This window comes from Trichoderma citrinoviride, assembly GCF_003025115.1.
Source record: "Trichoderma citrinoviride strain TUCIM 6016 unplaced genomic scaffold BBK36scaffold_1, whole genome shotgun sequence".
NCBI classification, from domain to species: Eukaryota; Fungi; Ascomycota; class Sordariomycetes; order Hypocreales; family Hypocreaceae; genus Trichoderma; species Trichoderma citrinoviride.
Window position 1 is genome coordinate 2,634,472 of NW_020194709.1, and position 13,395 is coordinate 2,647,866.

General features: G+C 52.2%; 5 protein-coding genes across 5 annotated transcripts; 4 read left to right on the forward strand and 1 right to left on the reverse strand.

Moving 5' to 3' along the window:
- Window positions 1-160: 160 nt before the first annotated feature.
- On the reverse strand, window positions 161-2,717 carry BBK36DRAFT_1175755 (lytic polysaccharide monooxygenase; the record flags this gene model as incomplete). The annotated part of the gene is made up of 2 exons (XM_024895988.1): window positions 161-833; window positions 2,710-2,717. The coding sequence occupies 2 exons, from the start codon at window positions 2,715-2,717 to the stop codon at window positions 161-163; spliced, it is 681 nt and encodes a 226-aa protein (XP_024754169.1).
- A 1,869-nt stretch (window positions 2,718-4,586) lies between these two features.
- On the forward strand, window positions 4,587-5,616 carry BBK36DRAFT_1107202 (alpha/beta-hydrolase; the record flags this gene model as incomplete). Its single annotated transcript, XM_024889233.1, has 3 exons — window positions 4,587-4,824; window positions 4,938-5,013; window positions 5,100-5,616. 3 exons carry the CDS (start codon window positions 4,587-4,589, stop codon window positions 5,614-5,616), a joined length of 831 nt encoding a protein of 276 aa, XP_024754170.1.
- Window positions 5,617-6,182: 566 nt separating this feature from the next.
- BBK36DRAFT_1134081 (carbohydrate esterase family 16 protein) lies at window positions 6,183-7,534 on the forward strand. The gene is made up of 3 exons (XM_024892190.1): window positions 6,183-6,222; window positions 6,346-7,340; window positions 7,425-7,534. Exons 2-3 carry the CDS (start codon window positions 6,424-6,426, stop codon window positions 7,525-7,527), a joined length of 1,020 nt encoding a protein of 339 aa, XP_024754171.1. The 5' UTR covers window positions 6,183-6,222; window positions 6,346-6,423; the 3' UTR covers window positions 7,528-7,534.
- An 847-nt stretch (window positions 7,535-8,381) lies between these two features.
- On the forward strand, window positions 8,382-9,896 carry BBK36DRAFT_1104875 (hypothetical protein; the record flags this gene model as incomplete). The annotated part of the gene is made up of 3 exons (XM_024889194.1): window positions 8,382-8,616; window positions 8,731-9,442; window positions 9,506-9,896. Coding segments are annotated over 3 exons (1,338 nt in total), but the record flags the coding sequence as incomplete, so codon positions are not given.
- A 1,906-nt stretch (window positions 9,897-11,802) lies between these two features.
- BBK36DRAFT_16478 (hypothetical protein) lies at window positions 11,803-12,270 on the forward strand (the record flags this gene model as incomplete). Its single annotated transcript, XM_024897764.1, has 1 exon — window positions 11,803-12,270. The coding sequence occupies one exon, from the start codon at window positions 11,803-11,805 to the stop codon at window positions 12,268-12,270; it is 468 nt and encodes a 155-aa protein (XP_024754173.1).
- Between the last annotated feature and the right edge of the window lie 1,125 nt (window positions 12,271-13,395).

Below are 13,395 nucleotides of genomic sequence, written 5' to 3' on the forward strand. Positions count from 1 at the left end.
CAGAGATGTCTATCTTAGGTGCTAGGAGCCGAGAGCGTGTAATCTCTCCTCGAATCATCTCGTCATACTTCGTTCATGTATACTGAATCAGATCCATCATCAGCCAGCACTCTCATTTTCTGCCCATCACAACCGACCACTCTCACCAAGAAAGATGCCGTTACGCCCGGTGAGGGCGAGCGCGCCTGGGAGCATCACCGCAAGAGCCAACAGGGGCAGCAGTGCCGGCAGAGTCAAAGTCGACATCCGGGCCAGGTTCGGGGAAGAGAACATCAGCACCCTCGAGCGTAGAGCAGCCGTTGCCGACGTTGGCAACAAACTGAGCAGGGCGGTTGTAGATGGAATCAGCAGGACTGCGAGGACGGTAGCGAGGAGCCCTGATAGTGACGGCTCCGCAGTTCATGTACATCTCCCGGTTGCCAATGTTGTTGAACCAGGTCCAAGAGAAGAGAGCCTCACCGGGAGGCGTGTCGTTGGGCAGGGTGAAATCCCAGGTAGGCGTGAGAGGGCAACCCCCGATCCAGGAGTGGATGACGACCCAGGTCTTGCCCCGGTCGTAGGACAGCGAGGCCTGGCAGCTGCCGCCGGAGTGGGTGGCCGAGCCCGCGACAGTGAGGTTGTAGGTGCCGCCGGGCGCCCAGGTAACGCCGGGGGCGCCCTCGGGCCTGCCGGCGTCGACGTTGTAGCCCTTGCAGGGGAAGTTGGAGCCGTCGGCGTGGAGGGGCGAGGTCATGTCGTAGTCGATGAGGTTGCCGGGGACCTTTGGGTTATACTTGGAGCGGAAGACGGGGGGCCAGGAGACTTCCATGTGGGCTTGGGCCGTGGCGACGAGGCTGAGGAGGGAGGCGATGTTTAGGAGCTTCATTTTGAGGGTGTCTAATTTTTTTCTAGTTTTATGGTGAGGGAGTTGGTGAGGAGCGTCGATAGGTGTATAAGCTGGTTAGGAGTGTTGAGAGAGGGAGTGAGGTGTAAAGGAGTGAGGTTGAGAGTGTGGTGCTGGGCGCCTGTTATGTTGAACAAAAGAGGCTGTCGAGCGAGACACTCTTTCCTTAAATATCCATCTACGACAGTTCTCATTGCAGACCTTTTGCGATGATTCATATCGTTTGATCCGAAGTAACGAGGTAAGTGGTACGCAGACACGGCACTCGCCCTCGGCAGCAAGACCACTTTTTCTCCAACATGACAGACAGGGGCATAGGCATGTTGCTGATGCCCTTCCAGACGGTGGAATTCCACGGACTAGGAATAACCAGAGACAACCTTCCATTGTTGGCATGGCACTCCATATGAGGTACTTCAAATAAAGGTGTGCGTCCAGGTAGTATCACCACGCTCCTATCTTGGCGTTCGATGCCACGTTTGCTAGAACGATTAAAGGGACGGCATTGACAAGGTCGCTAGACGCACATCACGGCCAAGGTCAATGGAAAAGTCGCCTTGAACCAGTGGAGGTCCTACTTGTGGTATCAAGCCGGGATTTCTGAGACTGTCTGAGCCCAGCCACATGAACAAACGCTGGGCCGGCGCCCATCGCGATGAGAGACAGCCTCGCGAGTTCCAGCACAAGGGGGGCCACGTGCGTCTGAACCAAGAGACGCGCTCCCTTGTTTTGATCCCCGGTCTGGCGTGCATATCAGCGCCATTGTTACACTGACAGGCTCGATGAGTGAGCAGATAGAAGACGAACACCGATGGCAAGACAACCGAATACAACTCTCAGCAAGCGACTGACTGAATCTATGGGGAGTGAGATGGGTCCAAACCAGCAGAGTGCATGAAACGGAGAGAGACGTTACCAGTGACATTGGCAAGGCTCCATCTGCGTTGTCCAAGCCCATCTCAGGGCACATCTTCACTCCAAGATGTTGCCTCGCTGATATCGCACAAGTCAAACAGTTTACGCACTCTCGCCAGAGCATCATCTTCCTTCAGATGCCGGAATTATTGTATGTTATTTTTTACCCCGGGAAAGACATGTTTGACAAAGCCCCAAGTCTCACTTCAGTTGTTCCAGCCCTCATAGTAGTACAACAAAGAACCATGCAACATACTCCATCAGGAATGCCAGCCAGCCTTCGGGCCGACAGCCGACGGGTCTCATCGACCGTGACACTCCCAGCCTGCGGACAGCTGCCACCACCTGCCAGCCAGGCCCGAACACAATCCGCAAGCCAAGGTATATATAGCAAAAGTCCGGCAGTGTTTATCAGGGGGGCAGTCGAACGGTATATCGAAGCTTTGCTGGAGGTTGGGCGGCCGAGGAAGGCACCGACTTCGATAACCGTTGGCTGTCCCGCCTTTTGCATTTTTGTTTCTTTTTTTTTTTTTTTTTTTTTTTTTTCTTTGCCTTTTCTTTTTTTTTTTTTTTTTTGTCTTGTTTTATCTTACACCAGATTATTTGAGCATCATACTTATTTAAAGTGTACAAAGAACCCGACTCTGTAACCGTAATTGGTATATTGGAAACAGTCACGGAAGGGCAAGGGGAGATGAAGCTATCATCACCTTGGCATCAGCTGCACAGACGCATAACCTTCCTTGACTTCAATCTTATTACTATCATTCCACTACTTTACAGGTACGCCTGAACAAAAGTCCCAGGCAGACAGAAACGTCATCGCCTGTGCGTATTTAGGCTGAAGGCTACCAGTCGGAAAGCTTCGGGGACCTGATCTGCGATATCACAATGCCCTGCATACTACATACTTGTACATGCTGCGGCTGCATGTGCCGTGATTGTAACCGCCCATTCTGTCTAATTTAGATAGTAAAACTTCTTCCCAAAAAATGCCATGATTCAGCCGTTCTTCAAATGCTGTAATGTTTGTGCAGTTTTTGGATTCTGGTTGCCCGTACCAGTATTTTTCGTCGACGCTCCGACAAAGGCTGATGAGCAGCGCCCCGGTTCTCGGCATCAGGTCCCCAGTATCCGCACATGAGCTCCAGCATCTGACATCGAAACAAAAGCACGAGAAACTGTTCTCTTCTAAGCCTGGTGCTTGACTTTACTGAACAACCTTCCTGATCTGCTAGAGATGTTATAAAAATACCTTATCTGTGCCGCGTGTGGCCGCCTCTCGTGGCCTTCCTATTCTGGACGAGGGTGTAGCTCGATTCACATGCATCCCGAGTCTTTATGCTTGAATCCTGCAGCTACGCCAAGAGGCTTGGAACCAGAGATCCCCCCCAGGTCTCTGGAGAACTCATACAATCAATAAGTCCGTCAGCCGTCCATCTTCAATCACCAACAGGGTACAGTAACGTTAACTTCAATATAACTCCTTGGCACCATGCTCAGTCCATGTAACCGACTAACCGAGTATGCACCACATCACCATAAGTTTGCTATGCAATTCAGAAAATTCGTATGGATATGAACCCAATAGGAGGATGCTTGAGTTCTTCCCGTCACGCTTTTGTAGCTTGGCGGTTATGCAGGTCCCTTTTGTATGGCTGGCATGTGAATGCGGTTGCATCGTGGTTATGCTGTGATATCGTGCTACCCTCTGTGAGGGGCGTCTGAACGCCACTCGTGATGAAAGAAACATGGAGTAATTGAATTTCAGGCTTTTCCTTATGAATCAGTTCTTCAATGTATAAACTGCTTGTGTGAATAAACGTTGCCTGCGGATCAACGGCTCGCTATTTAGAAGACATGGATTGTTACGCTTCTAATTAAGCTTAATTCGATCAAGTCATCCTGTGGCGTACAGACACGAGCGAGTGGCTTTGCCTCGGTGATATTAATGGCAATGTTCAAGCGTCAAAATCAACTGAATACGTAGTCTTCCTATTAATCAAAACTTCTGCATACCTTATAAGCCGCAATCAGAAGAGAGCGAGAGACCATGTCCTTTCAAGCGTTGCCTCATCAAGGACGCTTTCCAGAAGCTCGTGTAAGTTCTCCTGCAGATGCTCAGATGCAACTATTGTCTCTGAGCGGAAAATCCGCATTAGGCCATCAGACTACCATTTCGCCGACGGGGTTTCATTAGACGCATGCTACAAGTCTATTCTACATAGAACAGCAGTTCACCTTGACGATGAACCCAGGAAACTACATGAATTCGCCCCTGATGGCGCTCGAGGTGCAGGGTAGGCGTCTGTTTCCGGGCGGGCGTTTGGTTCTCTGTCTGAGCTGATCTCGTACACCCTAGTGCTTGCACTTAGACGCGACATATCAACTCAGTCTCAAGTATACGCTCGCGTCTAATGATGTCCATGATTTCACAAGTTGTGTCATGAGCATCAACAAGCAAATCATTGCGATGCCTTCTAATCTTCACGGAGACGGACATTCCTCACCTTAATTCCTCACCTTATCTCCGTATGAGAAAAAGTCCGTCTCTGTGAAGTCCGAAATCGTGCATGTGGTTTCCGCTCTTCTCGCCTCAGCTTCGCTCAAACAACTCGTGCTACGTCCGTTCGAATCGGATATTCTTCTATAGTGAGAATTGGATCTTGAATCTGCTTATGGCCAATATCACTGTAGTAGTAGTATAAATGCCTATCTTGATAGGACCAAGCTCCCTCCATTTCCATCACCTCACAACCTTCCACACAGCCAGTGAATCTCGGCAGAAATGGCATGCCCAGACTGTTTCCGCGGCTCCATCCACGAGGGCGAACCTCGCGGCAAAGTCACCCACGCCTACGGCCTGGAGACGTACGTCGTCGAGCCATCCGACGGACAGCCCCCGAAAGGCATCGTCGTCGTGCTTCCGGATGCCTTTGGATGGACCTTTGTCAATGTGAGGCTGCTCGCGGATAAGTATGCCGACATGGGCGGGTTCAAGGTGTATGCGCCCGAGTTAATGAATGGTAAGCGGATAGTATATGACGTGCGAGAGTGAAATGTGATGATGCCTGTCCACATGGGTTCAATAACCAGATGCCAATGTTTGATCGGGGTGACGAGAGGCTGATTGCTTCAGGTTGGTCTGCGCCATTGTGGATGCTCGACAGCATGAAGATGGTGTCATCACCATCTTCCGGGATTCTTACAAAAATGTGAGTACGATCAAATCTCTGGCAGAAGAACGCTGTCCAGTTGGGAAGACGGGGGGTTGCTAACACACAACCGGCATCACCTGCAGCTACCACTCGCTCCGCGTTCTACGCGCTATCCTTCCCGTCGTCATCTACAACTGGCCAAGCAGGGCATACCCCAAAGTCAAAGGCTTCTTCGAACAGCTCCGCAAGGAAGAAGGCTCCTCTCTGCCCGTCGGCGCCGCGGGCTTCTGCTGGGGCGGCAAGCAAGTCGTGCTGCTGGGTCGCGGCGACACAATCGATGGAAGACCGCTGATTGACGCCGGATTCGCGGGCCATCCGAGTCTACTCAGCCTCCCCAGCGAGATGGAAGCGCTGAAGGTGCCCGTCTCGTTTGCCATAGGCGATCACGACGAATGGATTTCGGTGGAACAGGCTGGAAGAATGAGGGAGATTGTCGAGGCGAAGGAGGAGTCTGCCCGTGGAGAGGTGGCCGTTTATCCTCAGACTGCCCATGGGTTCTGTCTGAGGGCGGATCACACGTTTGAGAAGTCGGAGAGGCAGGCGGACGAGGCGGCTGAGCAGTGCGTCAAGTGGTTTACTGCTCACTTCAAGGCTTCATGATGCCTTGGGGATGTGTGACGGCAATTGCTTATGGTTGGTGGATGGATTTCCCGTTGGAGGTTGGAGGGTGCTTTATATCCCATTCCCTGATTTCGCCGTTGTTGCCTTATATATAGAGACCGGAGCGGACTTGTAAGGTGAGCAGAGATGACATTATAGAACATAATATAAGTTCGTTTGGCAAAGATTGCTTTCCATGCCCGGCGACTTAGTCGAAAGCGATTCTTGGCTGTCTAATACTTTTGACCTCTTGATAACTCAATACATATCAGAACAGGCACTTCTCGACCCTTTACACACCAATGAAATATTTTCGGCATTTCTCTCGGGCTTCATATGGCTGGGCATAGCCTACGTGTGGTAAACTCAGTCAGCTCCTCAGTCAGAAGAGGGGAGAGGCTCGGAGATCCGGGATGAATAACATAAGCATATCATCAACAGCAATAGCCGACGGTAATTCTGTCAAAGTCCGGTCTTCTCAACAGACATGTGACGATTTTTCTGCAGCAGTCTCCATCGCGATGATCATAATGCGGGGAAGATCCCGGACAACAGATCTGAAGATGTCGGCATATAAGAGCCGAAATACCACTTCCCCGCGATTGACAAACTATATACTTGTAGTGGCCCATCAATGCCGTCGGTTGATAATGGCAAACGTCCGAGTAATTGTGCATATTTCAAGAATGGACCCATATGAACTGGCCACGATATAAAGCTGTACTACCCCCGTCCGCTGCCATGGAAGTGTCTGCGCAGACGATCCGAATCTGGAGGAGCAGACCAATATCCCAAATATAAATCAAGATGCTTCCTCTTCTGCTATACGCCGCCGCCGCTGCCGCAGCCAGCACCCCCGGTCTCCGGAAGCTGAGCAACCTCGTCACCTTTGGCGACAGCTACACAGACGAAGGCCGTCTCAACTACATCTTCAGCCACAACGCCCTGCCTCCTCCTGGCGAGCTGCTGCCCGTCAACAACGCAACCTCAGTAGGCGGCTATGCCTGGCCGAGACTCGTGGCCCAGAAGACGGGGGCCAAGCTCTACGACTATGCCGTGGCCGGCGGAATGTGCTCCGACCGCGTCACGCAGCACTTCCTCAGCAACATCAACGGGCCGTTCCCGTCCATCCTGGACTACGAGGTGCCGGCGTTCAAGACGGACCTCGGGTACCGGGGCCTGTATCCGAATCGGAGGCCGGACAACACGGTGTATGCGCTGTGGATCGGGACCAACGACCTGGGCATCGACGGGTTCCTGGGCGACAAGCAAGTGCCCGGCGCCACGATCCCGGACTTTGTGGAGTGCGTCTGGAAGGCCTTTGACGGCGTGTACAAGCTCGGCGGAAGACACTTTGTCCTGCTCAACGTCCTTCCGCTGCAGCTCTCGCCCATGTACGCCTCCATCGAGAACGGCGGGACGGGCGACAACGAGTACTGGGGCGACAAGGCGGCTTACAACACGACGGAGACGCAGGACAGGATGGAGCAGTACCTGACCAGCGCCAACACCATGTTCGCCACGGGGGCGCCGTATAACCTGCTCGTCAAGAGGCGCTGGCCCGGGGCGACGGTGAGTCTTTTGGACGTGCACTCGCTGCTGCTGGACTTGCGGGCGGATCCGACGAGGTATTACACGGAGCCGGTGAACATCACGGGGTCGTGGAGGGGATGCGGCGATGCGGGCTGCTATCAGTCGGCGAATGCGCAGTCGACTTTCGTGTGGTGAGTTTCTTTGACCTGACGAAATGGGTTTTAGTATCATTGTGAGATTGGTTTGACTGACTTGTGTGTTTCTGTTCTCTTCAGGTACGACGAGGTGCATCCCTCGGAGAGGACGTGCGAGCATGTGGCTGATGAATTCATCAGTCTGCTGGGTGGACGGTCGAAATACGGGGTCACGTACCATTAAGTAGCATGGATCTGTCCCTTTGGATGAATAAAGCAACAATGACACTCGGGTAGACTCAGAGTTGCAGTGCTGTGAGGCTGCGGACAGTAACGTGATGATGACGATTACGTTGGTTGTGGGTTGATATGGGGTAAGCCTGACTGTTGACCGAGCGTCTGCAACTCATGATGACTTCTCTTGACGGCCATTGTACAGCCAAGAGGCAAAAGGGGGGACAAAGAAGAAATGCCAATCCATCCATTGGGGAAAAGGGTTGACTCTGCTACTGTAGGTATCTTTAGTTGAGAACCAGTTCCTCTGGATGTAGGTTAGCAGGCGATATATAGCAACCTCAGATGTAGGAGAGCTTACATGTACATACTGCCCCTTGAGTCAACTGTATCTCTGGGCAGCAACATCATCAAACGAACCGGGAAACTCTCAAGGAAAAGAAACAAGGTCACACATGCTTTTCCAAACAGACGCCGTCATCTCCCCCCTTCCCTCGAGTGCCTGTGCCTGGCGCAACTCTCGACATCTCACGTCATTCCGCAAGCTGGTGAGAGGCGACTAGGCCCCCTTTGGCGCTGCCTCGACCCGCTAAACAGTCACCCAAAAGTCGCTTCCAATCCAGCTGGTGTTTCTTCTCCCATCTCCAAACTTTCTTTCTCAGCCTCCCGTCCAACCACCAAAAAAAAAGAGCGAACCCGTGTCTCGCCACTTTTGTGCATTCCTCAACACGCGAATCGCGATTCTTCCAGCGCCCCTGATATAGAAGCAAATCTAGCACAACCAGCAAGATTGGGAAAGCTTGACAAGGAAGACACCCCCGACATCCTCCCCAGAATCGCGCGCCCCAGCCTCGCCAGCCAGCCATGTACTCTGCCAACTACGGCTTTGGCAATGCCGCGCCCAACTTTGCCAACCCGGCCGGCGCGCCGCAGCCTGGAATGCAGCCGGGGCAGCAGTTCATGGTCAATCGCCAGCAGCAGTTCGCCGGCATGGCTCCCCACGGCGCCTTTCCCGGCGCGAACCCGCACATGATGGCCGATGCCAGCGCCGCCATGATGCAGGCCCAGGGCATGCCCGGCATGGCGCCAAACAACCAGAGTGCGTCCCTCTCCTTGTCCTCGCCCTCGTCTTTGTCCTTCCTCGGCCGCGGCGTCGTGACAGGGGGCGCGCAGATGGACTCGAGATTTGTTTGCTAACATTCACGCACCTCAGTGGCCTACCAGCAGCAGTTCCCCGGCGCGTCATACGGCCAGGTCCTCCCCGCGGGCGTCGGCCCCCAAGGTTTCGTCCCGAACAACTACATGATGAATCCCGCCATGCAGGGCTTCCCCATGGGCCAGCCCGGCATGCCTCAACAGGCCCAGCAGGCCCAGATGATCCAGCGCATGCAGCAGCAGCAACAGCAGCAGCAGCAACAGCCCCAACCACAGCAGCAGATGCCCCAGCAGCAGCAGCAGCAACAACAACAACAACAGCAGCAACAGCAGCCGAACCAGATGATGGGCCAGGTGTCGACCCCCCAGAGACCGCCGAGCACAGCGCAAGGAACTCCGACAAATATCATGCCTCCTCAACAGCCTCAGTTTTCGACGCCTCAGCACATGGGTCAGGGACAGACACCAACGCCCCAGCACCAGCAGCCCATGGGCGTGGCCACGCCTCAGACACCGACATTCTCCTCCAACATAAGCGGCGGCATGGCTGCCCCCTCGACAGCTGCCGCACCGATGAGCCCGACGACGGAAAACCTCGAGAAGGAAAGGTTCGCGCTGCTGCTGGACATCAACCACGAGCTATTATACGAATCCATTCAGATCCAGACAACGCAGCAGGAGCTGAAGAAGGAGCACGCTGCCGTAAATGGAAATGTTCCAGACAGGAAGCCAACAGAGGAGGAGAATCTGTTTCAGCAAGACTATCTCCAGTATGTCCAATCCTGGCACTCGTCAGCTACAGAAGAGAGAGCGATGACTAACGTGCTGCTTAGTTGCATGCGACGATTACAAGCCAATCTGTCGTACATGGCCGCTTTGGCGGATAGAAAGCCCGACGTCAAGGGACCGCCGTGTCCAGCATATCTCAGCGCGCCACCCCTTAACCTCTCCCTCAAGCTGAGAGCGACACCCATCGGCGCCGAGAACATGACTACGCCGATTGATCCCGTAACAGACAGAGAAGAGCGGTACAAGTCGATTCAGGACCTGTATCGACGACTGCAAGCCGTCTTCCCTCAATTCGATCCCAAAAAGGAACCCGCCTTCCGCATGCCGAGCCAGAAGCCGCCCATGGGCCCCATGGTACCGAGCCAACAACCCAGTCCAGCTGCCCAGAGGACGCCCCAGCTACCAAATATGCCTGGCCCGCCCATGAATATGCAGAATATGCAGAATATGCAGACTATGCAAAACATGCAGAACATGCAGAATATGCAAAACATGCAAAACATGCAAAACATGCATGACCATGCAGTAGAAGACAAGAGGCCTCGGAATGTTGAAGCGAGGGGATGCATAGAAGTGTTGAGGGGGGGGTCGATGAGAGAACCTGGATAGCTGAGGCGGTTGGTGAGAGCGAGTGAAATGGAAAAGCGGGCGTGCGATTCCTGATTTCCTATCGGCGTTTTTTCGAGGTGTCTACTTAGAGGCGTGGTTTGATGGTTTGGCTATATGATATCACTCGGTATTCTCGTGGCCCCAACTTGGTTTCTCTAATTTTCATTTGGTTCATCAGGAGGCAGCGGGTCAGGGACGTTTACTTGGAAACCCACGACACTTACGAGGTATAAAATAAATGAAGAACTTGTTTAGATTAGCTGATCCTATATATTTAATCATCATATCGTGTATTATTCCACTATATCTTGAACGAGTGCATAAATGATGCTTTGGGATGGCGTGGCTGTGATGCTACATAGCCCTCCTCACTGTCGTTCAACCTGCTCGCCGCTGTATTCCTAGGCATTGACTCCAATTTCCGGCCAGATTGAACATGCAAGGTTAACTGCAAAGCCCGGCAAACGTTCTAAGCGAAGCAATGCCAGATAGCTCCCTTCTAATAAGTGAAGAGTGAGCTCCTCCATGTCTGTGCTACGAAGTTAGAAACGTCGCTTTGGCAACTTCAAGTTACGGCAACCTCAAGGTTTGAGCCGACCCGATTCCTTTTCCATATATGCTCAAGGATGCGTATGAAGCGATACATGCCATTAACTCTTTCCCGCTTTGGGACGAATTAAAAAGGTCTCTAATGTCCAAAAGCCATTCTTACTTTCTGGGTCTAATTGACCTATTTTCTTTGTCCCTCTTTGACCACTTTCCGCTACCTTTAAGGATTCAGTTTGGACATTTTCTCTCTTTGTAAGGTAGACACTCGGAGATCACATGCAGAGTGACATGCGCAAGCCAAGCTTTTTTAAAGTCCGATGGCGGGAATTTGTTAGCGTCACGCTAAGGTGTAGCTTATCTCGATGGCCGGGTTTGCTGGGTTTGATGTGTGATGGATGCTGTGGCTTTTCGGATAACATACAAACTTGGTTTGGATGCTTCATGGCCTCCTTTTTTTTGTCCGTTATTCTGCCCTGGAAATGGGGTGTGAGTTTTGAGTATGCTTGAGTGACGAACTGGTTTGATGTCATGTTCGAGCTCGGAACGACTTTGAGTGATGGGGCCGAGTATCTGACCATAAGGTAGACGGAGTAAGGGACTCAATAATGTACGGAGAGGATGGTCTACACCCAGCCCTTCGTCACATACGGTATGTGTAGACGTCTAAAAGGAGCTTGCACAGTCTCGGAGGACATGCTAATGGCAAGCCCAAAAGTCAAAACATCAAGCGATGCCACGCATTGTTCTAACATGGGAAAGGTTCAAGAGCCGGCGGCAATTATGCTTCGTTTCCTAATCCCAATATAAACCTCTTGAGAGGATAACCTTTCTTGAATCCAGGCCATCCCAAAATCATCTTTTTCCCTTTAAACTTAAGAGGAATAACCCTGAGACTAAGCTGTGAAGGGATGTCGGAAACAGAGGGCTGAGTCCTGCTGTTCATGTTTGTTTCTCCTTATTTAAGGAAGCAGAGGCCCCTTTCTCACCTTTTACATCCTCTCAAACACACGCAGAATACATGCCAACTGCTTTGAGCTTGCTTCACAGCCTTGATCATCTGCTACTTCCTACTCTACATCAATAACATTACACCGGCATCTTCATCTTAGGGAAAGACCAACCCACAAGCCAGCCAAACTACCGCTACAACCAAACTCCTCCACCAAGGGTAAAAACCGCTACAATGTCTCTCTACAACCGCAGGCCATCCGCCATACCTGACCTCGAAGCCGCCATGCCCGACCCCAAAGCAGCCGGAGAAGTCATCTACGACGGCGTCTTCGTCGACGTCGGCTCCCGCGGCTACGACATCCAGTCCCGGATCCTGGGCATCCCCGACCACCTGGGCCTGTTCCAGCGCGGTGCTCCTGGGCGGAACGGCTTCCTGGGCATGCTCATCGTGTCCTTCTTCGGCGCCTTCATCTGGAGCCTCGTCGGCTTCATGTTCTACGTTGTGTGGCTCCTGCTGGTTGCGCAGCCGATGGGGCCCGCGGCCGCCGCCATGGTGTACGGGTTCATGCTTGGGTTCTTGTTTCTGGCGGCGCTCACCATGACGGGCCTGGACAATGTGGATCGACGATGGAGAAGACGCCAGTTGTTGCTGAAGATGGAGAAGGAGGTGAGGGAGCGGAATGGGAGGGGGGTGGTGTGATGGTTGATACTGGTATGTGTGAAGCTCTGCTATATGCTGGGGGAAATGTTTCTGATACGAAATTTGGCAGTGTTTACTTCTGGCGATTACTGTCTTTGTCCAGAGGCTTTTGTCGCCTTTGTATCGTCTTTCTTGTATACCGAGATATCGACAGAGGATTCGGGCTTGATGGTCATCTGGATGATACAAGATACAACCTCTTCAAGCAAGATCATCTTGGCAAGGAAGTTGCAGCTCATACTTCATTTGCCAACCATTTGGGATCCCGCAATGACACCAGGGCTCTCTCTTTCCCCCCATCACTGTACCATTCTGGAGCGTTGGTGGATGCCGCGGATTTGCCAGGTCAAAGTCAGTAGAGGACAGCCAAAACTCGGGGCGTACTTATTTTCACGACATTGCGTGCTTACGAAATGATGAGAGTCGTTAGACTAGATTGAAACGACAGATGGACTATTGGGAGTTTGGAGAAGCCAGCGTCTTGGGTACTATTAAGTTTTGCGGAACTCGAAAGAAACAAGCATGTGGCAGTCGACACATGTGCTTGTAAGGTAGTTGATTGCAATAGTACTAATAATAGTACTTGGTTTCGGAGAATTGTTAAACTGTCCAATTGCTTTCCAGAAGCTGTTCCTGTTAACTTAAATGTGTGGATGATGTACATGCATGTAAGGTACCTTATGTACGGGTAGGTCAAAGCGATGAGGTGGGACGAATGTGAATTTGGACCTTTCTTTACAGGCAAGGCTCTGGTAGCGATATCCGGCACCCAACTCCATCCGTACCTGAGCATGTGTCAAGCTGTTGAAATTTTTACAGACTAAAACTCGTCATGACTTGCCGAGCAGCCCCAAGATGACGATATCTTGTACATCAGACAATGACACATCTCAACCGCCTACCCGCGGGAATCGTAGATTTGCTCGTCCCCCAACCTGCCTCTCGTCCCCATCCGGCTTGCCGTGGTCCACATGGTGCGAAAAATCTGGAAGACTAACAAGAAAAGATGGGAGGAGAAGAGAAGAAAAATGAGATCTGCGGAGGCGTTTGGATTGTGCTCCACAGACTGGAGAGAGGCGGTACCGGCAGTCTCATGTCTCGTGCGACCCGTCCAGTCTGTTCTGC